The sequence below is a fragment of the Centruroides sculpturatus genome, unplaced genomic scaffold, assembly GCF_000671375.1.
Source record: "Centruroides sculpturatus isolate CEXI.00-Female unplaced genomic scaffold, Cexi_2.0 scaffold491, whole genome shotgun sequence".
Taxonomy (NCBI): domain Eukaryota; kingdom Metazoa; phylum Arthropoda; class Arachnida; order Scorpiones; family Buthidae; genus Centruroides; species Centruroides sculpturatus.
The window spans coordinates 73,353-97,643 of record NW_019384702.1 but is presented as its reverse complement, the minus strand read 5'-3'; the positions used below and the strand labels follow the sequence as shown (position 1 = coordinate 97,643).

The 24,291-nt window shown below is 34.8% G+C and overlaps 1 protein-coding gene, 1 non-coding gene and 1 pseudogene across 4 annotated transcripts; 1 reads left to right on the top strand and 2 right to left on the bottom strand.

The window, feature by feature from the left end:
- On the bottom strand, positions 1 to 18,405 carry LOC111627585 (DALR anticodon-binding domain-containing protein 3-like). Of its 3 annotated transcripts, XM_023371177.1 has the most exons (20): positions 18,068 to 18,405; positions 17,866 to 17,903; positions 17,035 to 17,094; positions 14,554 to 14,613; positions 13,140 to 13,280; positions 12,931 to 13,042; positions 11,321 to 11,422; positions 10,963 to 11,162; positions 6,897 to 7,186; positions 6,385 to 6,644; positions 5,659 to 5,732; positions 5,473 to 5,577; positions 5,337 to 5,401; positions 5,207 to 5,265; positions 3,830 to 3,915; positions 3,634 to 3,757; positions 834 to 892; positions 654 to 764; positions 516 to 584; positions 1 to 169 (listed from the first exon to the last, which is right to left on the bottom strand). In XM_023371177.1, exons 2-20 carry the CDS (start codon positions 17,887 to 17,889, stop codon positions 50 to 52), a joined length of 2,121 nt encoding a protein of 706 aa, XP_023226945.1. In that variant the 5' UTR covers positions 17,890 to 17,903; positions 18,068 to 18,405; the 3' UTR covers positions 1 to 49. The 3 variants fall into 3 exon arrangements, with proteins under 3 accessions (XP_023226945.1, XP_023226944.1, XP_023226946.1); XM_023371176.1 differs by having other exon boundaries at positions 17,866 to 18,405; XM_023371178.1 differs by lacking the exon at positions 516 to 584 and having other exon boundaries at positions 17,866 to 18,405.
- Positions 18,406 to 19,604: 1,199 nt separating this feature from the next.
- Positions 19,605 to 19,777, bottom strand: LOC111627599 (annotated as a pseudogene).
- Positions 19,778 to 24,101: 4,324 nt separating this feature from the next.
- Positions 24,102 to 24,291, top strand: LOC111627598. The gene has a single exon (XR_002757041.1). It is a non-coding gene; the product is annotated as a U2 spliceosomal RNA (small nuclear RNA).

Sequence of the window (24,291 nt, the reverse complement as noted above, 5' to 3'; positions counted from 1 at the left end):
TTAAAATACAAAATCTTTATGTTCAATACTGTACAGAATCATGTATCCATTACATCTTTTCCAATGGTAAGATATTAAATAATTTGAAAGTATTATAAATAATCCGTTGCACTCCTTTCAGTAACCAGAGACGGGCAAACATGATCTGCATTAGATGAGGTCTCGGTTCCTGTAAAAAAAGAATTAATTATGTTCCACCATCGAAGTATATGCATTAATCATCACATACAAAAAATAGCTAGTGATCAATTGGCTGTAAATATTCTGGGTTAATGCTTCCTGATGTAGCCCAAGTTTGGTTGATTGCACAGACTTTGTAAACTTATGAAACAGAATCAGAAATTAGGTTTAAAAATATATGCTTTATTAGTATTGGTAATGCAATACTTTGGGCTACATTACACTGAATGCAACAAATTATTGCCGCAGCCATTTAGTAATTTTAATTTTTTTTCTAAGATTCTCATTTAATTCCTCATCATACATGCACAAAACAAATTAAAATTTATACTTACTGTTAATATATGAATTCTACTATAATACATACTTAAATCTCTAACGAGATTTATTAAAAAATGGCAAACCTAAAAATTCATTTGTAAAATTAAACTTTGACAAGCAAATGTTAATTTATATTGAAAAATAATCCATACTTTATGTACAGGTATTTCCAATTTCAATGTGCTACTTTCCAATTCTTCAAAAATCACAGATGTAACTTGTGGAAAAACAAATATGTAATTGAAGAGAAGATTCCATTCTTCCTAAAAAAAATTTGAAATATTAAAATATTTTAATATTTCAAGAGAAGTGAAAATCTGTATTATACTTACTTCCAATGTTAGCAATGAAAAATTAACATTTTCAATTGGAGGAAGAGCTGGATATTGACCTAAAAATACAGTTTTAAAACTTAATATCATATTTACATGAACAGAAAATTCCAAGGATTAATTCACTTATTAAAATAGTTTTGATCATACAAATCAGTTCAAATCCTTTTTAATATTCCAGCAAGAGACAGATGGTTAACAACTTTAAAAATCAATGATATATTAAAAAACACATATGCAATGTACACTTGATGTCAGGTCAACACCAAATGTACTTATATACAAAGTACAAAGTTGCACCCCACAGAAAACCCATTGCGACCCATAGGTTGGGAACCCATGGTATACTGAATAAAATCTCTAACACTGGAAAAATTCAAGGCATGGACATTTAGGATATTATCACCAGCATCCCTCCCACACAGCTTCCTTCAGAAAGCATTAGAAATTATAGCAATTTCTAAATTCCTAGTTACAGTACTTTCCACCCACCATGATGTATATAGAACTTTGCCCACGGAGGTTTTGCAAGCAAACCCATTTATGTTTAATATTTCAACAACCATAGTAATTGTTATATAACACCTACCGCTGAGAATCAAATGAACTATTTTCAATTTGATCAATTTTCTGGAACGTTTACAATTGTTCTATAATCGAACCAATATGCAATAACAAATTCAAATTTAAAACCGTTCGAAGATTTGGTTAAAAACTCGAAATATATAAAAATATTTATAACAATGTCATACACCTAAGTACTCAATGAAGATTAAACATTGTTGAAAACAAAAAGTCACATCTAAAATAGTACAGTAAAAGCTGTTCTTCTGGTTAAGACTTAATGCTCTCCCCGTGGGGAATTTCGAAAAATCCCTTCTTAGTGTGCGTTTCCATGACGTACCCTAACTGTGTACCAAATTTCATCTCTAGGTTCAGCGGTTTGCTCTGGGCGATGATGAATCAGTGACTCAGTCAGTCAGGACAAGTAATTTTATATATTTAGATTAATTGATTTCTCCAATATATGCACAAGACTTTATAACAGATGTTATATTCTGTTATTCTATTAACTTTTTAGTCAATCCAAACTGTTTTAAACAAGGGGCTACAGGGATTTATTTTTAAAGTTCCATACACAAACAAATTGTCATTTTTCAAAATACTTATAATGACAAATATATCTTATCATACCATCCACATGTTAATAAAATATTTTTGAGTTCTTCTGGATCCATTGCTAGTTTTAAGTAAAGAAAAAGATCCAGGTCAAAGTACAATAGTCTTTGTTAACTGAATATTACTTTCCAATATTCTCTTTTATCAAGAGCAACAGATATAATGTTTACAAAATATTAGTGGATACATTATGACAAGGAAGCGAGAGAACAATACAAGTAAATGCTAGTTAATCTACTTCTTAGCTAATTAATCTTATAGTATAATCAAGAACGGTTGATAAGATGATAATAAGCACAGAGCCCAAACGGTTAGGAGTTGAAAGTTGAAATTTGGTACACAGTTAGGGTAAGTCACGCGAATGTACACTAAGAAGGGATTAAGGCTTACCGTGAAGAACTCGGCTTCTATTATACTATTTTAGATGAGGTTTTTTGCATTTTTCATTGCGTTTTAATAGGGTATGCCATGAGAATGCACATTAAGAAGGGATTTTTCGAAATTCCCACCACGAGGAAGAGGGTTAAAAATTACCCCGAAGAACTCGGCTTCTACTTGTACTATTTTAGATGCCCTTCTTGCATTTATGCGGGAAATTGAACATATTTTTAGACCCTTCTAAAAATTCTCAATAATACTTAGTGTTCCATTGTATATAAAGTTGCATGCGCATAAGTTCACTTTATTCATCTTAATGTTCAATTTTATGTTCAAATTTATATTTATGAATGATTCTGGAAGATCCAGCCTATTTTTCAAATTTATTAAACCTGAAGAAGAACCCAGAAAGAGTTATGCAAACGTTTATTACTTATCACTTATTTATCACCGCACTGGTTAAGGGTTGCAGTGAGTCTTATTTATCGTTATACCATTTGTGGTAAGCAGATATCTAAAATTTTCTAATTAGTCTTGGAAGAGGGGGGACCTAATTCTTGCGCTCGGATCAACTATAATCTAATAATCTTAATCTTTGCTATTGTTTCTTTTTGCCTGAGCAACACCAGGCTCATCTGCTAGTTTACAGATAAGTTGATGGCATAACTGCTTAACTTTAGTCTATCTTGTATTGAAATTAATTAATTTGACTTACACAATTTTCTAAAATAATAATTAGTTGATATATTGCATAACATCTTAGAGATCGTGATATTGTTTACTTGTAAATGTGTACATATTCCAAACTTAATCTGATATTTGCTGTAAACAAAAGCAAATATAACAGTTTGTACTACATTTTCCTGATATTGCTGAACTAAAGTAATATTTTAATCTACAACTTTCATTCAGCTTACAAAATATAAACCCTACTCATGCATTTTTCTAAATCCTTCTAAGATTAATTAATTAAATTATGGATGCAAACAGAATTAATGAAACTCTAATGAAGCATAATATCATTTTGTTTAACAAACCGTAAATAGAATTTAATTTTTCAAAGTTACTCGACGAAAACACACATTTTATTTGATGTCCTATCAGCTTTTAGCCGATCTTTATGTTGCTGTACAGAATCGATCAAAGTGGTCTTTAATTCACAAAATTAATCTTGTGTTTAAGTGAATTAAAGCTACCTTATGATCAGTTCTGTCAGAAGTAAAGACAAAAAGCATACACTTACCGGCATTCACTTTGTTTTCAAACTGCCAAAATAACATAGAGAGACGAGCGTAATTATATTGGAGGAACGTGCCCGTTTTCTCTACTACAGATATTCCTTTGTCTTCAGAGAACCTTATTTTCACCTAAATTGTATAAAATGAAAAAAATTTAAATCTTTGGACGAACTTCTTCAAATTTTTAATTCTCTAACTTACAGGGATCGAAGGATTTAACGCGAGCATCTCAAATTTCAAAACCGTATCCGATAAAGTATTTAAATATTCTTTTTTCCACTGTTGACCTGAAAATATTTTTGTAGAGAGAGATTAATGTCATAAGAGTTTACAGCAATTTTACATCAACAATAAAAAAACATCAGATAGTATCGTGTGTAAAATACTACGTCATTAAATTTTAGTTTCATCCTGAGAAATTTAGAATTAATACAACTGTAACATTGTTTCTGAACAATATTCATATAACATTCTAAAAGAAAATTTAATTGCCTTAATTATACATTTTGACTTTTTTTACACTCTGAGGTTTTGAATAAGTAATCATATTATCATTACAGTCAAACCTTGGAGTTTACAGTACTTAGAATGCTAATTTACATGTATATTTGGAAATACAGATGGGATCTGGCCCCAATTAATCCAAAGTTCTGACACTTCACTGTATATATGAAAAACAAATTAAATTTTTTATAAATTCTACATTTATATTGTCATTAAGGGATAACCAAAAGGTCGCACATGATGGTGGTTTAACCCACATGATGTCGAAATTGAGATAACACTGCTGCAATTTCACGTATTAAATATACTGTCTCTGAATAGAATGAAAGATTCTCAGGGTTCTGGTTAAGTATTGACAGAAATAAAACATGTATAACAATATGAAAACTAGCACGTAGAGCCAAACCAACTCCCGTATAACATCAGTAGTTGGTTTGGCTCTATAGTAACAAATCGAGTTTCTGAAGATGTTCATATTCATAAACTAGCACATAATTGCAATTAAAAAATAGGATTAGAACAGTGTTCTAATCCTGCTCCACATTTCAAATGTTCCATCTGATGCACAAGAATTCTATTATCTCAAAGGGCCACACAAAAAATAAAGGTGGCTCAGAGGTACGTTCAGTATTCATCAAATGTCGAGCAGTGTGAACAATTCAGTATTTGGTAAGCTAATTAACCATTTCCAATTCCTTGTCGGTATATTCTGCCAAAACAAAGGGGACGAATCTCGGACAAACAATTGTAATTACCACAACAAGCAAACGCTCGGCAAATAATTGTGTGCATACATACATACATGCTTGCCCCATGATAAACACATTGGAATTGGTGAATATGGATTGTATGGAGCCACCTTAACAAAAGTATTTGTGAGTAAAAATTGTTAAGTTCTGTTGAATTTTGACATTAAAAGATAGATTTTATGAATATCATTTTGTGTTAAGAAGCACTAATTGATTTAAATGAAACATAATTATTCTCAATTTTTTGTAAATGGTGCCATACATTGTTACATTTACATTATTAATTATGCATTAGTTAATCCAAAAACATCTGATTTAGACTCACTGACTATTTCTTCTCCATATTTATGAACCAGTGACTTTTCAAATTCGTCCTTCAGGCGACTGAAAGATTTTGTATGCAATCACATTCAGTTAATGTTTCTTTGCTATAAATATTGTTTTAAAATACTCACTTTGTATAATTTTCCATTTGTATTGGCGCGTGTGGAAAAAGTATAGGTCCATGGGTAACGATCGTCTAGAATACGTTCGGTTATGGAATATTTCATTTAAATTTTCTTTACTTTCAACATAATGTTTATATCTTACTTGACGTTTGGGCCCTTTGCTGCATAACATATCCACCATAATGGATAATTGCTGTTGAAAATAGGATCTGTTACTCGGTACGACGTGAATCAAAATGTCCGGCTCCTACAAACAAAAAATAAAAAAAATTAGCTTTTGTGCAGAAAATAATAAATTTATGGCTTAATTTATACATAAAAAACTTACATTGACGTGTTTGTCAAATATGTGTTGTAATTTTATGCACCACTTAAACATTTGCTTCCAAGATTCGGAATGACCTGAAATTTGTATTAATGAATATTTACATTTGCAAAAAGCAAAGAAAATGAGTTAATCGTCAATTAATTTAATGCAATATCCTGTTTTTTGAATGCAACGATTTGCTTTCACAGTCTTACATTCCTAAATTTTTGTGATTCATTTTATGTTTAAGCATTTCTTTTATATCAATAACACAAAACCAAATATTAATTTATTAATTAGTTTTCTTATATGTTACCATTTGAATGCCATAGCTTGCTGCCAAATCAGAACCGATACCTCTTATCGGTGCTTTTTTTTTCTAAAAATTTGCTGCCAGCACACGTAAAGTGTTGTTTTTAATGTAAACTGTCGGTACATATCAGCTACTGATACTTTCTGACCAAATAATGGCTCCATTTCTGGTGATAAATTCTGTTACCATTCTTTTTATGGTACTTAGAGATTTAAGTACCATATTTTTTACATTATAAGATGAACCCATTGTATCAGACGCACCACATTTTTTGAGGGAAAAAATGTTATTTGCAGTATAAGATGAATATTAAGTTCCAGATAAATTAACACAAAAATAGTTGTTTGTAATAAATATCAAATACTGTATCTCTCTTAATAAGTTATTGCTTATTCAAATTATTATAATTTTGTTTACAAAATGACTGTACTTACTGGAAATAAAACGGATGTTTTTGTCGTATCCTTTAGATCCAATAGGAATCTTACGATCTTCTAGAAATTTTGAGGCATTCAGAATGAAGTCTATTTCGGCTCCGTCTTTCGACGGCTCCAAATAATGCGACGCACGTAAACGCTTCGTGATCACATCTTCGGCTTCGTTTGTTTTACATATCTCCGTACATTTTATGTAATTTACTTTGTTATCCATCTGAATATCTTCGGCACCAACAATTGCAAAATACACTTTACATCTGAAATTCAAATTAATCATCGTCTATATGTAAATTGTACTATTTCTGCGCAATTTTATAAACGATGCATAAAATTCCAAAATAAGTAAGTCTCGTAAACATAAACAATTAACTAATTATGACATAGAAGAAATACATTACAGCCGAAATAAAGAGGAAAATCAAGAAAATTTTAAAAATGTAAATGTAATTTGATTTAGAATTATTAGTTTCATTTAAAAAATATCTAGAAAAATACATAATTTAATTTACCTGTTGTTGTTAATTACAGTAGATATATACTGTCCTATCAGATTAGTTCTCAGATGCCTCCATTCTCGAAGTCCCAACTCGTCGTCTTCGAGCACGACGTTAACCAAAACTGTTTTGAATTTAGTTTTGCAATATCTTCCGTAATCTTTTGTTTTTGTCACGTGGCTGAGAATGTTTCTGAAAGCGGCACCGCGATCGAGAAACAACTGAAGTCGACAGGACGGCAAGAGTTTACAGTTGTTAATTGGAATTTGCCAATTCCCACTCTTGCGTGGCAACGCTTCGCCAATCTGCAAAAGTTTTTTCAAACTGTGTGAAAATATAAATTATAATTATGTGTCTAAACAAAAATTTCAGTTGTAATGATTTTTTTTTTCCATGTTTATTCATCTAAATTCTATTTTCAAAAGATTTTTTAACAGAGATGAAATTTAAAATTTATAAAATGATAAATTTAATCCCTTATAATTTGAGACAGGTTGTTTGTTTCAAATTATCAAGACTATACTGCATTACTAAATCTTTTACCAAGCTCCTATATATGTACTGTACAGTACATATATAAGAGCTTGGTATATGTCACAGTTCAAGATGAAAGACACAAATAAATAAAACTGTAACCAAAATAACATAAAGAATAATTTTTAACTATAACAAATTAATGAAAAAAATCAAACGTTTTGTATTGGTACAATCAAAAAGCAGTCTTCTCTAGTCCCAATGTAAATCTTGAATGTCCGAATGCTCCGAATGTTCTATGAATTCAAATGTTAACTCTGTTGGAGCCCAGAATTTTAAAAATTGTTCATTCGAAAGGAAATTTCCATTATGCTTCCTCTTTAAGATGTCAACGTTAGAACAATATACATTTTCATCCAATAATGTGGATGATTTCGTTAGAAGTACAGAGTCCTGTGTTAAAATGATTTTGACCTCAAAGGTAACTGGTAAAACACTTGCATATTATTTGGTAGGATACAAAGTAACAGCATAAATTTTTGGAATGTCCTGGTTACTAGATTGGAATATAAACCGATACAAGATTTTCAGGTTGATATTGTGTGTGCTGGTGAGCATTGTAACACCATATGTTGTGATCCTGGCCACCAGTGTTTGAATCTGGGCCAAAAGTGTAGATAGATATGGTGTAGTCACCAAATGTCCCTGGGGTTAGTGGCAGGAGGAATTCCATGGAGGCTGCAGCATATCAGCTAGGGAGAAAGAATGAATGGTGAATATCCAGTCATCTCTAGACAAAGGGCAATACCTGGTCTCATCAACAATAGATAATGTCATAGGTACAATACATGGTCATCATGTCAGCCAATGTCTGATTGAATCTTTCCAAGAGGTCTGGGGGTAATAGGCAGTCATCTTTTGATGTGTACCAAAAATAAAGAGCACTTTCTGGACTATCTGAGAAAAAAACAGTTACCCTCAATCACACTAATCAGTTTCTTTGAAACAGGATAACCCCAATGTCAACAGATGTACAATTGGCTGTAGCTTGGGTAATGTCATAGCAACAGCACTTATTACCTTATGACAACATAGGAAAATGTCCCAAGAAATCAATGCCAATATCAAAAGGTTCTCAGTAGAGGAATTAGTGATTGCCCAGCCAATACTTGTGGGAGAAGTTTTTGACATTGACATTCTCAGCACACTTTGATATATTGTATGGTAGCAACTCATTCCTCTTAGGTAGTGGTTGAGTGCAATAAATTCTGGCTTAACTGAGGTGTCCAGCTGTCAAGTCATTGTGATAGAATTCAAAATGGAATGGCAGAAATATTGTGGAAAAACAAGAGGCCAAAGAGATCATTTAGATCAGTGTTTCTGAACAGGGGCAATATCACCCCATGTGGGCGTTTTTCCATGTTGAGGGGGGCGATTAGTAACAATTTATATTTTGTGGGCGAAAAACAATTTTCTGGGCAATATAGTAAAACAATATATTAAGAATAATTAGATATTTTATTCGTTATATCATACAATAATTAAACAAATAACATTATACTAGTCACTAGTCTATTCAATGCAGAACGAATTTGGGGTTAGTCTTGGCCTTCGGCATTGGAATTTTGTAATGAAGGGGCTATACTACATAACGGTTTTAACGAAGGGGGCGATACTATAACAGTTTTACTGAAGGGGCAACGATTTGTTAGAGTTTGAGAAACACTGATTTAGATCATGGTTTATTGATAAAGAATTCTACCAAACACTTGATAATATTAAAGTAGATAGTATCTTTGGTTAATTTATGGATAGCTTTATCAACCTGTTGCTGCTCCCTGCAGTTAACTGAACTTGTGATGGTATTCATGTCCTTGGTTGAGGGGGTTATGAGAAAGAACATTGTATCTAAATGTTTTTTTCATATAATATACAGTACTTATGTCATACTTCTGGAGATTGAATCAATTTGTCTACTGTGCTCTAAGTCGAAGAGACTTGGCTAATGAATGTAGCAAGTAGCAATAGGTTACCACTCAGAAAGGAATGATCCAGATGATAGAGAAATATTCTTATCTGTCATTGAATAGTTCAATTCTGCTAGCATAAGAGATAACAGGACGGTTTGGCTTGGGTTTGGACAAGGACAACACCAAGTCTGTAGCCACTGGCATTTGTGTTGTAGCTTAGTCAATGCATTGTGATGGAAGTGGTTTAAGTCAGGTTCAGAAGTGCAGTCTCTTATTGCTCGTGATTCCACCAAAAGCTGCTGGTCTTCTTCAGGATTGATGTGAGTGGTTTGGTAATTCTGGCAAATTGCTTAATACAGAAATTTAGGAAGCTACAAACTTGTTCATGTAGGATAAGACTTCCCATAGCTTATCAGGATAAATTTCCTTTCCATCAATGACAATCTTGATATTTTAGTTCAAAATCAACACTTCTTTGGGTTCCAAATGTAGATTTGCCTGCAAGAAACATTTTACGACCATTGAAATTAAGAGGCAAATACAACCACATCATCAAGGTAATAAAGATATGTTCCACTCAAACCTGGTAGTAATTCATTCACCAAAGATTGCAACCCCATTTCATTTACTCTTCTCTGATAATATAATTCAGCCAGTCAGACCTAGTAAGGCTTCTGTTTGATTGCATAGCAATCTCCAACATGGATTCAGTGTATCATGCTAACTAGATAGTTATAGTTTATAAAGAAAAGGCCTTAACTCGATGGTATAGCCAGAAGGAAAGGGAGAGGGAGGGATGGAGATAGGGTGGGGTGAAGGGTGGGGAGTGGGTGGGAATGGGAAGGAAAAGAGCGAAGGGGATAAGAAGAGAATAAGGGCACTTGCCGCGAACCGTCCGTACAGAGGGGACAAATTACGAATAGTGTGTAGGGTTAAAAGACCGCATGAAGGATACAGAGAGTAAAGATGGTGCCTTTGATAAGCATGACCAATAGCTAGAGAATAACACAAGGTGCCAGATGGAGTATGAACAGGGAGGCACCTTAATAGTTGGGTGCAATGGAGTAGGTGGACGGATACAGTCAGGTAAGAGTCAGCGAGTCATAGGAGCTCGAGGGTGAGGGAGCTGGACGCTAACTAGATAATGCTGACATTGGCTTATCTAGTTAGGACAACCACTGCAAACAAATTTTTGTATTTAGAGAGTAATGTCAACATTTTGATGGCTGTCTGACCAATCATCAACTGGAGTGATAACGTATATACCTGGGCCTTTATAGCTTTCTTATTGCTGAATGCAATTGCACTCAGAAATTTCTGACATTAAGTAGGTTACACCTACTCATGTTTTTGAGTGTTTTTATGGATGGCAATAATGCAGTCTCAGATACTCTATAGTATTTATTCTAGAATAAATTCGATAACCTATAAATCCCAGAGACATTTCTGGATTGAGTGCACCATAAAAAAAATCCATAATGAATTGCTTAACTTTCCTAGTGACATTTTTATGGCACCGTCATATTTTATTACTAAACATCTAATATTAAAAAGAAAAAAGCTTTAATTATTCAATAATGTAAATTCTGATTTATAAGATACAAACAAACATATTAATTTAATTTAACTGTAACTACCTCTCGAAGATACGATTTTAGACAATGAGTACTCGGATTTCCACAGAACAGCGAGAAATCTCCTCTCTCGCAATTTCCCGCTTCCTTTCTCAGTAACCAAGAAATTTTGACTAAGGACAATTTATGATCTTTGCAAAAATCGTCTATAAAATCTTGCAAATTTGACTGTAGCCCGCCGACTGAGCCATCATTTGTAGAATCTGCTCAATTAAACAAATCTCGCATAAAATTTTGCATTTCTCACAAAAACCAGCCAATTTATGATGTAATAAAAAGTTGGAATTTATTCATATTTTATACATTTTATAGTTTTAATACAAAATAATTTTTTTAAAAAAAACCTGACATTAAGATTTACTTTCTTTCTGTTTCTTTACTGGTTGATAATTTTTTCTGATCGAATTGTTGAATCCTTCCCTGTTTCTGGCCACTTCAATTGCATAAAACTGAATTCTGGGCACTGAAAAACAAAGAAAAATATTTTCAAAATTAAGTAGGGCTATTTTCAATGTTTAAGAATTAAATATAGAAAATATAATGAAATAACGATTGTTTTAATGTACTGTACAGTCACACCTCTAAACAACATCCACTGGCAGGAACATAAAAACTGGCTGTTGTTGGGAGATGAGCTGAAAATTACATGGGATGTAAAAAGTAATAAATAAAGTTTTCCTTCAATTTAATTTATATCTGTTTTTAGGTGTTCTCTGTACATTTGAAAATGTCTTTTCTACACAAATTTTTTCAGATTGTCTAAAATGTTAAATTTCTCTTAAAAGACATCACGGAATTATGTTTATTTTTTACATTTACAGCCATGTGAAAAACCAATAGCTAAACTATCCATCTTATCAATAATGAATATTTTTCTACAGTGCATTATTATTTTCTGTACATCATTTTGAGGGTGGTGGCCACTGTTGCGATATTAAAAACAAGTAAAACAGCAAAACTGTATTAGGGTCAAGACTATGTCTCGGAGACGGAATCACTTTGATGCTCAAGGCAGGTCTCATTCTCATATCTTCTTTGATATCGCTGCTTTTGGGCGTGATAGTTCAAACTTCGCCAGCCACGACCATGAGATTGTCCACAATGCATCTTTGATGAAATTAACCTATCTAATTTCAAAATTTCTCTTCGTTGCATGTCGGCCCAAGTTGAATTTTTGTTGATGCGTAACGAAAAGTTCCCATTTTTGAAAAAAATAATCGTGGCTATTGTATTGCCTGAAATTATTTTTTTATTTTGTACCAACAATATATAGTTTAACTCGATTATAACGTCATTGAATGTAACGACAACCCTAATATAATGTCAAATTTTTATCGGTCCTACGATTTTACTATACTAGATAATGTTAAAAAAAACCCACTTGTAACGACATAAAACCGTTTTAACGTCATATTTGAAGCACTCCCAAATTTACAAAATTAGATTACAAATTTTACTTAACATAGAAGAAACTATGTGTTCAGTCCTAAGGTCAGAGTTCACTTCTTAGAATGACTGTGGGTTGTACTCTTCCCTACCCGACTTCGGTGGGGTGAGGTGGCTGTTTTGCCTGTTTGTAGAAGACAGTTGCCATTTTGGATTTTATTTTGACTCGATTCTCGGTCCCCTGACTACCTACGAGTCTGGATTTTTTAATGCGCAAATGATTTGGGCACTTAATACTCTGTGCCAAATATCAACTCTCAACATGTACTCCTTCATATCTCTATGCTGGTAAGAAAATTGGGCAGTACGATTTTATAAACAAGATATAGTCTTGTCAATAAGGTTTCTAGAGGCCAGGTCCATTGTCCAGATGCTATTTCATTTGCATTTTTGGTCTAAAGAAAGTTTGGAGTGTTATGCAAAATTCTCTAAAGTAACGTGTAATGTTGTTTGTTAAATGTTATTCTCATTCAAATTTTAAGTATTTTATAATATATTGAAAGTTAAATTAATAGAAATAATTACCTAAGACAGTATTTTCTTTTGAATAATCTTTGGAAGAATCTATCCTAACTAAAGTTCCAAAATTAAAATCTTCTACAACATTTTCAAACGAATTACAGTACGGTCTCCATTTCTATATAAAAATATCAAATTAATTAATGATATAAAACATAATTCATGTTATTTTAAAAATCGCCAAGTTATTTTGACATTAAACTTATTACACTTACTGCTTTTGCTTCTTCGCTTTTCAGTTCTTTCTCATCTAGTACATCCACAGACATATCTGGAAATTCCTTGCGGAAGGATTCGTATATTCTGTCATCGTGGGGAGTCAGTTTCAGAAGCTGTGGATCGATCGAACACAACAGCTAACGTAAAACATAGAAGTTAAATTTTAGTAAAGCTCTACATTACCACAAATATAAAATACAAATTTAATTTTTCGATAAGCAAACTTTCTGCAACATACTTAAAAAATTTAATCCAGGAAACAATTTTAAATTAAAAATAAGCATTTAAATATATTGAGTAAACAATATTTTACTGTAAAAAAAATTATGGAGATTATACTGTGTATATACATATACACACAGTATAATCTCCAAATAGCTGACACCTGTTGGGATGGAGAAGTTCGTCTGCTATTTAGAGGCGTCCGCTTTTCACGGGTACATGCCAGCAGCTACATTGTATTTTAACGTGGTTATTACAAAATGAAGAATATGATGGATTATGAAAATATCAAATTTGCAATGCTTATATACCAAAAAGTATAAGTAGCATATACAATATATTATTTATTTTTTCAGCTGTAAAAATCTTGTTTGAACGTTGAGTTACAAAGGCAACTTGCCACCTACTTCAAGGGGTGGGAAATATATTCAGAATTTTTACATTTATAATGTCATTTACGATCTAAGCGACCAATAAAAATCGATAAGGGGATTGTCTGCTTTGTAGTTATTATGTGGATGTAACTTTTCAAACAATTTTGTTTTTTCAGTAACTGATTTATTAAAAATTACACTTTAGCCACCACAAAGCTGTTAAAATGCTAAACAACAACAACATTTGTTTGATGAATGTTCAAAGGTCATGTTACAAAGGTATTTTGCCAGCCATTTTAGTGTGAGAAGATATTCGGTTTTCTCGCATTTATGACATCATTTATGATCTTAAGTTTTTTCATTACTACTATACTATAGTTCTTGTCAAACAAATAACTTAAAAAAAGTTCTTAGTGTTTTGGTATCATAAGTTTAATTCCAACAATAAGATAGAAGTTTAATAATAATAATATGTATAATGATAAATGGTGATTGAGAACTGAACCAGGTTAAACTTCTCTAACAGATAAAGAATATTGTTGGACTTCTTATAATCTGCTCTCCTTCCCTATTCCTATTTTAAGCCATTCTTTATTTGATGCCTATGATCAAAGAGCCTAAATGATCATGTCATCCTAACAATGGAACCACATGTATTTATCTACATAAAAAAAGTCAATTTTATATCTATCAAGTTATATTTAATGATCCTGGATGTGTTACAAATTTTTAATTAATTAATAAACCAATTAGATTCTTCATGATTGAATTGATGAAGAAGTTCAACAAAAATTTGTAAGTGATTATTACTCACATTGAAATAAATTTCCATATGTTCAGTCGCTTTAATAACCCACATCAATTCCACATCGGGCTAGAAAATAAATAAATAAAACACATTAGTTCTCTACATCACATTTACTTGAGCTTTCAAATAGTTTTCAAAGAAATGCAAGAAATTCCAATAATTTTATGTAAATTGAAATTAAACAAAAATTATATGTTGGCTTGTAATGAACATAACAGCTCTTTCTGAAGATACCGAGAGGTCTGAAAAGAGCTGCCATTAAATGTTGCTACATTCGACAACATCTTGCATTTAGGAGAAAGAAATAATCTTCCTTCGTAGATCTGTTCCCTGTACTTCCAGGAACGAGCAAGATGTTTTCAAATAAGTCAAAACAACTCTAAAGGCAACTAACAATGCTACAATTAGCATTTGTCATTCGACTACTACCAACAGCTTGCCTTGAGTCTCACTACTGTCACATGTCTTTTCTTCATACCATGGTCTAAACAGTTTGCTATCTCAAATTTCAATCATCATCCTTAATATGAAATGAAGCAACTACATAAAAATAAGATGCTTCTAATGCTGAACCAATATGAAAAAAAAAAAAAAAACTATTTTAAGCAAGCTTTGATTTGAAGATTTAAACACACAAGGACCATCACCTTAATTTGTCTATCATTTCATTTATTTAAACAGAAACAATTTTCACATTTGCTGCTTAACTTTAGAGCCTTAAAATATATAGTCTGAATACATAAATAATTTCCAACACTTCAGGAAAGCATAAACATCATTTATTTCCTTTAAAATATTCAAAAATGTTAAATGTATAGCAGAGTAAACAACTAAAAGTGTTGTATGTAAGTAGAACAATATTAAAAAATAATAATTCATATATTTTCTAAAAAATAATAACAATAACTTTATTAAAACTAACTTGATTTGATCACTCTTTCCTATAATCTTCCTTTAATAGACAGGAATTATCAATTTCTCTAATTAAGGGAATTTTTGAAGAGATTAGAATTTTAAATAGATTTAGTCCAAAATGACAAATTAGAAAAATGCACGGAATTAAAATTCCGTGCATTTTTCTAATTTACTCTACTAATTTACTCTTTGTAATTTACTTTACTAAATTACAAAGAGAACAACTTGCAACAACTTCATTAGACCGGTAATACTAAGAATTGAACACCACTTATTTTATAACTTTTCAAAATGCCATTTTGGGTATAACTGTGAGCTTCACTTGTTTATACTATGGCGCACGTGCAGACTTCATTTATTCGAAAATTCAATTTCAGCATCATTCTTCAGTTCAAAATATTTTTCTGTTCTGTTTATGTAACCCAATGATGTCAGTTCAAAATGAATGAAGATGTTTGTTAAAGGTTTTGGTGATTTTTTATAAGAACAATTTGCAATTTATTTGTTAGCATTTTATTCTGTCTTTGCTCAGATTTGATTTAGTCCTTGTAATTTTAGGTATTACTGTAAGGTTTCTGATGGAGATGCGGATGGATAAGAGGGTCGAGGAGTTGTGAAAAATTGTATGTGGGTGCGATGGTCACTGAAACAGACTCTACAGTTACAAGAAAGTACCTGACACAAAAGAAGCTTATAAGATTTCCACAATCTCGGAAGTTCTAAATCGGTGGAGGCCTCTGGATCTTCCTCTACTTTCCAAGATAGTCCGAAAAGGAGGAGTGTTCCTGGTTTGCATGTGAGAGTTCCCTCAATGTCTCAACAGCTCCGGGACAATGTAATTGACTTCTGGTGATGGGAAGATGTTGATCCGAGGAAGGGAGACAGAGACAAAGATAGGGACGACACACACACACACACCAATTGGTCTGACACTTTGAACTTTCGGGAGAAGACAACATCATGTCCTTGAATTTCCAGGTTTTTATTCATTTCTATCCTCAATCGCCCATTCTGATTAGGTGCTTTTCCTTGTTCTTGCTTTCCAAGTGGTTGACCACTCATTACTAAGTGCAACAAAATCTCAGCTTAGATCATGAGAGAAATCAAAATCGACATTTAATTCAATCTCCCAACCAGAGATGGTCAATCTTAGGACTTACATTCTTCTATTGTTTAAACATTCGCATTTAATTTTCATACAAAAAAATTATTTCTAGCTTTTTTTAAAAAAAAAAAAATTATTTTAACGCATATTTTAGCAAGGGTTCAAACCTGTCCAGAGCCTCACATTACCTTGTGTGATGATTCATGCTAAAAGCCAACAAATGCAAATATTTAAATTTACAACTCCACAATACCCGGATTAAGATTATCCATCAAACTCCGAAGATACAGAAAAATTGATCAAACAATAAATTTCTACTGGAGAGTTTATAAAATTCTAATTGAATCAAAATAATTCTGCTTTATTTTAAAATATTTTCATTTTTAAAAACTGAATTTTTTTCAATTAATCTTGCATTAGACAACGGAATCAAAATAAATCTAAAAAAATTTCATGTCGAAACTTACATTGTTTTCGTATTCTTCTGCCGAACAAGAAAGAGCCTTATTAATCTCGCGAGGTTCATCCTGAAAACAAAAACAAAATAGTGATAATTAAAAGTTATTTAATTAAAATTTAACATAATTATAAGTTGTCTACAGAAACTACTGAAATGAGTAACAAATAAAAGATCTGTTCACTATGATAAATATCCTATACAACTTTAATACTAGATTAAATATGACAAATGTCAAAATCTCTTATTCTCAGTTTCACTCCTTGTCATGTCGTGTCTTACCACGACATGTTAAGGGCGCGTCGAGCGAGACACCCGATATATAAACTATGTAACGGAGGGCAGTGCAGCTTTTCTTGGGTCGTTGCTAAGCCCTGTTCCGTAGATACATGATATATGTAAAATAAATGTGTAATGTTCTAAGTGTCGTGTTCATTCACTTCTCAGGCACTCCTAATGTAAGATTCACGGGGATTTTATACTCCTGCAACTGTGTATAGAACTACAACATTCTCTAGTCTTATGATCTGTTGCAATGCATTCCTCTTTGTTCCAATCAATACTGAAAAATCTCAATCTTTTATAAATGTATTGTACAGAGTTCTCCTCGGTCTATCTATCTTTTGTCATCCATTAACTACCAGTAAGGTTTTGTACCATAACTGACCAGTAGTATCCAATAGTCACACCAAGATTTTACTGTTATTATAGTTTACACGTCATAATTATTATTAATTAGAAGGATAAACTTTCACCAATCTTCCTTTTACTGATATCAAATGTCATAAAACGCTTTAAATCAACGATAATTGTTTACGAAAGACTTAATACGATTACTTACGTTACCGCGTGCTTCCACCTCCATGTTGTTGTCAATATCTTATTTCGAATAAGTGTTGCCAGAACACCGTCCACATAAATAAATAAATTTAAAATAAAACGTTTGTTATATTTAAATTTATTATTATTATTTCGTACGTAATTATAAAATTATTTTTTTATTTTTATATTAATGAAACCGTGGTTTATATTTCTTTTCTTACACAGACACAATGCAGCGACAATTTTCAAACACTAAGCAAATTTTCCATCTTTTTATTCGGTTGGGACTCTTTCTACGGCACTCGTTTCGGGCTCCTGCCCCTCCTCAGCCAACTTAAAATTTTTCCATATGCAACAAATACATATATACAGACGGCACAGCATTTTTAAGTTAACACATTCGGATTGTTTTCTTTTGATAACAGTAACCAGTATATTATTACGCAATGGACTCCACTTCGTTCCATAGGTTGTACAAAGGACGAACAGACTAACAGGACAAATTTCTGTGATTCGTATCTTAACACATCACTTGAATTTACATAGTGACTATTGCTGCTGCTGCCGCTACGAATAGATCTCACACGTAACCACTTCAACTACATAATCTAGTTTATTGATTTGCATATATATCAATGGGGCAAAAAAAATGTTTTTAGTGTTCAATAAAAATTTTAATACAAACCATAACAACTGCACATAAAACTTATTAGCATACAATAATATTAGTTAATGGTTTTTAAATTCTAATAGCTATTATGCAAATATACTCAATATTTTGAACCCGAAAGATTAATATTATAACATTATTTAATATTCTCTAGCACTTTTATAGCATTTTTTAATCCAATTTTCACTGATTCTGACACTTAAATTTTTATTTATGCAATTTTTATTTTTACCATTAACCGATCGGAGAGCCGCGATGGTTAAGGCGTCATTCTACGTCACTGTATATCCGAACAAGCAACCCTAAGAAATTTCCGGGTTCGCGTGTGAGGAACCGTCCCTCACCACTTGGCCACCTCATTGTGGTCCTGGACAAACCTGTGTTAAATTAAACACGATTCAGAAACCCTCTTAGCGCCCAAAGAGCAGAAAGAAGGAAAAAATGTTTTTCAAAAAAGTTGGAGAAACACATACAGATTGTAGTGTACCATATTCGATGTAATAAAAAAATCACAGAGGGACACGCTACCCCTTGGAAGTCAAACAGATCGTTTGCTCCCACTAAATCAGGCTTTGTAGCCGAGGGCGAGGCAGAAGTTTTGGAATTAGAATTTAATAATTAATTTTTTAAGAAATGTCGAAAAATTCTATTCTGCCTCACCCAGTATATGGCAAAACACCTGATATAAGTCTGATTTTAGGAATCATTATGATAGTGAGATTATATCCCTTTGCTCTCCACTGGAAAAGCTGCATAAGACGTCCATGCAGAGAAAATAATGCAATATTCGTATGAAACTCGTTTTATTCCTATTTAAATTTTCATTTATTTAATTTATTATGAATGAATTTTAACTTAACTGGAGTGAACTCTCGTTAGCATCAACCCTGTTTAACGAGAACTATCGGTTCTCATCATCAGTTTTAAACGTTCTGTGACAGGCCGGACTTGACGAAAAATCTAAAAATTTTTCCGTCAGAAAAAAATAATTATAAAAAATCTAATTATATCAGTTCCCACGGATTTGCTTCCTTGTCCAGAGGTGTCACCAAACATATTTCTAATCTTTATTGAGTTATCACCCCATTGGGGTGTGGGCCGTTCTCGGGAACAGTGCAAACCCGAGCCAACCCGCGACAAAGGAGGAGCAAGCTCCAACCTTTCGCCAGTTTCCAAAAATCAATTTAATATCGAAGCTTCTGGTAGAAGCGAATCAGATATTAAGCTGATTAGAACAGAAACTGATTCTCATAAAGTTTATACGGTGAGAGTAAATCCCATGCAGAGTGGCTAGAGGCAGCCACCTGCGCCCGCAATAACTAACTAATCATTGAATGCAGTACCTCCTCACTTCACAGAGCCCCCACCTTAGTGAATAAGGCCGTTCTCTGTGCCGTGAGGATAGAAGAAACTAACTGAAGTAAAACAGTGGTTGTTGGCCTCGTCACACATGCCGATACGGCAAGGGAGTCAACAGCCTTAAGATTGAAGTAAGCAGTATCCTATCCCGCTGAACAGATGACAGGGGAATCATTGGATAGTAGGGCAGGAGTTGCCACAACAAAAGCTAAAGCCTGTACAGGCTAGGGCATAGGAAACAGAAAGATCAAGAGGGAAGTGGAGGTCCAGCACACAGAAGGCTGGAGTCCATCCCCTAGAGAGACAAACAAAGTACTTAAAAAAACTAGCCTATGCTAACTTATATGCTAACGTGCACTTAAGAGAGTAGATCGTTAAGAGTTGGGCTACCGTCCTTCCAGGTCCAGAGGGTCTGGTTGGGGGTATCCCAAAGAGCATTAAAGTTTGCCCGTTTAAGAGACTGAAAATCCGAGAGTAGCTTGCGAGCTAAAGCCTCTCGGATTTTGATACGGAAAAGGCGGTGGGCGGTGTATTTGTGTTCAAATACCCTCCTACACCTGGCTAGCCACATCTCGTGTTTAGCCATGTGAATAAGGAGACTAATCACATAGGGAGATGCGGTGCCTTTGCTAAAAAGGACGTGGAGAACTACGTTCTCTCTTGACAGAAAGGGTAGTCCTAGGAGGGGGGTAATCCAGCCCCAAATTTTCCTAGCTACCCTACAGAAATAAAAGAGATGTGCTGCCGTTTCGGGCGAAGAGTTGCACATGGGACAGTTTTCACTCATAACGTAAACTCCGATAGACCGGAGTTTGACTCTGGTGGAGAGTGCATTATGCAACAACCTCCACTGGAGTTCGACGCAGTGTTCGGGAATAAGCCCATCAAAACATCTGCGCCAAACAGTGGCCCAGTCAATAGAGGCCTGAGTGATCAATGGACAGATCGAGACAGAGGTGTCGGGCCTAAGGTGGCGATAAATTTCGCAAGCCTTAGTTTTTGCAGAAGGGATGTTCCCAGATTGGGAGAGACTGAGAAGGTGCGTGCACCATACTTTCGCAAAGGGTGGTGGAACCAACACTTTGGGCATAAGATTTACCTTGTAATTAGGTAACAGAAGCTTAAGGCGATACCCAAGAAAGAAGCTGTACAGCTTACTTACCGGGTGATCGCGGGCAGTAAGGGCTAGGACAAGCTGCCTAATTTGGGCAGCAGCAGAGAAGAGGGAGGGCTCAAACATAGCCCAGCCACCGTTTGTTCTAGTATTATACATAATATTACGACTAACCCATTCTGGCTTGTTGCCCCAAACAAAACGGAAAAGGAGTCTATTAATATGCCTAAAGCCTGCGTCCAGGCCGAAAACAGAGGCATAGTACACACAAATACTAAACATAATGTTTTTGTAGACAGCTATCCTACTTGGAAAGTAGAGATAGCTTCCCGTCCAAATGGAAATTTTGTCCCCAATTTTAACTTTAATCTCCTTTAGGTTATGTTTGGCCGAGTCGGCGCCAAAGTATATACCTAGTATTTTAACCCTATCGCTCACAGGGATGTCAGCGAAGGGTACAGGGAGAGAGATGGAACCAACAAGGGGCAGAAAAGAAGATTTCCCCTTGTTTATGACAGCTCCAGAGGCCTGACAGTACCTGTCGAAGTGGCCAAAAATTCTGGAGATAGCCCAGTTGTCCTTCACAAAAAAAGTGACATCATCCGCATGGGCCACGAACTTGTAGTAGTCCGCCATATAGTACCCAGGCATAGGGTAGCCTGAGATACTGAAGTCCCTTTGTATCTCGCCCAAAAGGGTATTGATACTAAGGGAGAAGAGGAACATAGAGAGAGGACATCCCTGTCTGACACCCTTCCCAAGCGGAAAGGGGTCCGAGAGATGGCCATTGATACTAATGCGGCAATGAGCCTTGTAATACATAATTTTGATAGCCAAAAGTACCTCGTCAGGTACACCATATTTTTTGAGGACGTGCCAAAGAAAGCCGTGATCAACACGGTCAAATGCTTTCGATTGATCAATCGAAAGCAGAGCCAATGGCCATTTCCTGTTAGAGCAGTACTCACTAAGGAGCCTAATGAAACTAAGATTATCTAAAATACACCTATTTGGAATACCTCCTGTTTGGGTACTAACAATGCACGGGGTAAGGGCGGAACCAATTTTGTTATATATAATACGCGCGTAGACTTTGTAGTCTACGTTGGTAAGCGTTAGGGGCCGAAAATCGTGAACAGTTGTGCAGTTTTCAACCTTGGGTAGAACAGAGAGCTGACCCAGGTTAAATTTTGAAATACTAGGGTCTTGGGGGGATAGAGAGTTATAAACCTTTGGGAGGAGGGAGGACAATTTATCAGAAAAGACTTTATAAAACTCGGCTGGCAAGTTGTCAGGACCAGGAGATCTGCCTGCACCCATTGCTGAAATTGCAGATTTCACTGATTCCTGTGAAAACAGTTTTGGGAAAGGATGAAGGGTAGCGGTAGGGATTGCTCTAGTCATGTCTTCCCATTGAGATGAGTCGACACGAGTAGGAGCGAAGAACTGGGAAAAATGCCGAAAGAAAACCTGGGTAATCTCTTGGTCATCGGAAGTTAAAGTGCCATCGTGCATTAAGATGGAGGAGACATTAGATTTGGATTTATCATTTCGATAACGGCCGAAAAATTTCGAGTCGAAGCGCCTCGGGGTGTTCAGTTGGGAAACTTTATACCCTTCATAGGCGTGTTCGAATCTACTGGTTAGAAGGGCAGAGATGCTGGCAGAAGCCTGCTCGATGAGACCTTTAGTGTANCGGAATGTTCGATATGGGTCCCAAAAAGAACTTATAAGAATTGCGCAAAGTCAAGGGTGACGCTCTCGGTTCTCTGTTCTTGGTTCGTAGTCCTCTCATCTTGGACGTGTGTGCTTCCGTAGAAATAGGAAAGAAATTTTCGAATATCGTGAAAACAAACCTCCTTTGGTGCGTCGCTCTGCGCCACCCAAGTCTATAGGACCAGAATCGTCTGAAGTTATGCCGAGCGCCTCGGGACCTACGATTGCTTCGCTGTCTCCGCGGAAAGGAAGGAAAAGAAAACTTGAACATTCGAACTTTATTCGGACTTAATCCTCTCTTTCTGTGCGATGATACTCCGTTGTTCAAGGAAATTTTGTAAGAAATTCTTATTTTTATTAAATGGTGTAACAACGAGGAACCCGTTTCAGAGATTTTTAAATGGTGAACTTAAATTGGAGCACATCGACAGAAAGAATCAATTAGCCGATCTGTTGACGAAGCCGCTTCAACGTGTCCGATTTGATTTGCTAAGAGAAAAGATTGGTTNGAAAAATGCCGAAAGAAAACCTGGGTAATCTCTTGGTCATCGGAAGTTAAAGTGCCATCGTGCATTAAGATGGAGGAGACATTAGATTTGGATTTATCATTTCGATAACGGCCGAAAAATTTCGAGTCGAAGCGCCTCGGGGTGTTCAGTTGGGAAACTTTATACCCTTCATAGGCGTGTTCGAATCTACTGGTTAGAAGGGCAGAGATGCTGGCAGAAGCCTGCTCGATGAGACCTTTAGTGTACCCAGATTTGTCATTACAGCAGCGACAGTCAGTTAGGAAGCGTTGAAGAATCCGCAGTCGACAGTGTCTCTTGCGGCGAAGGCGCCTATCGGTTGAGCGGGCAAGATGTAATATCTCCTTCTTGCACCGACACCAATCCTCAAGGCTGACAGCGGATAGTGAAAGCATGCTGGTTAGTAGCTTGTCTACTTGAGACAGAAAATCCTCGTCCCTAAGGATCTCAGGGGTGAGGCGGAAGCGGTTACGTTTCGAAGAGCAGGATAGGGTGAAGGTTGCCATTACCAGGGAGTGGTCCGAAAACCGATTACCCTGGAAATGGAGAGGTATAACGGAAAAGTCAGAAGCAGAAGATGGGATGTTAGAGTACATCCTATCCAACCTTGATTTTATAGAGCCGTTAGCATTGGACCAAGTAAAGAGAGAGTTGCCGGGTAAAACAGCAAGCTGCACATCTTTAAGGGAAAAATTACTCAAGAGGTCTTCTAGCTTATTTCTAGTAGAGTCAGGGGACCAGCTACCTCCTTCCTTATCTTCAGGACGGAGGATCACGTTCCAATCCCCAATGACAAAAATGTCCCTATTGGTAGCTAAGTAGCTACCAAGAATTTGNAAGGGGACACGAAAATTTGGGTATCGAATGTTATCGCTTCTCGGCCCCAGGCTAAGATCGAATTTATAGTTTCTGTTCTAATCAGCTTAATATCTGATTCGCTTCTACCAGAAGCTTCGATATTAAATTGATTTTTGGAAACTGGCGAAAGGTTGGAGCTCGCTCCTCCTTTGTCGCGGGTTGGCTCGGGTTTGCACTGTTCCCGAGAACGGCCCACACCCC

Bases quoted from the DNA above. Each gene is read 5' to 3' on its own strand.
- LOC111627585 (XM_023371176.1), bottom strand. From the start codon at position 17,889: ATGGAGGTGGAAGCACGCGGTAAC. The intron at 13,043-13,139 runs GTAAGTGTAATA...ATTTTTATATAG, and splicing joins AAAGCGAAGAAGCAAAAGCA to AAATGGAGACCGTACTGTAA. The intron at 893-3,633 runs GTAAGTGTATGC...CTGTATTTTTAG, and splicing joins TGAAAACAAAGTGAATGCCG to GTCAATATCCAGCTCTTCCT.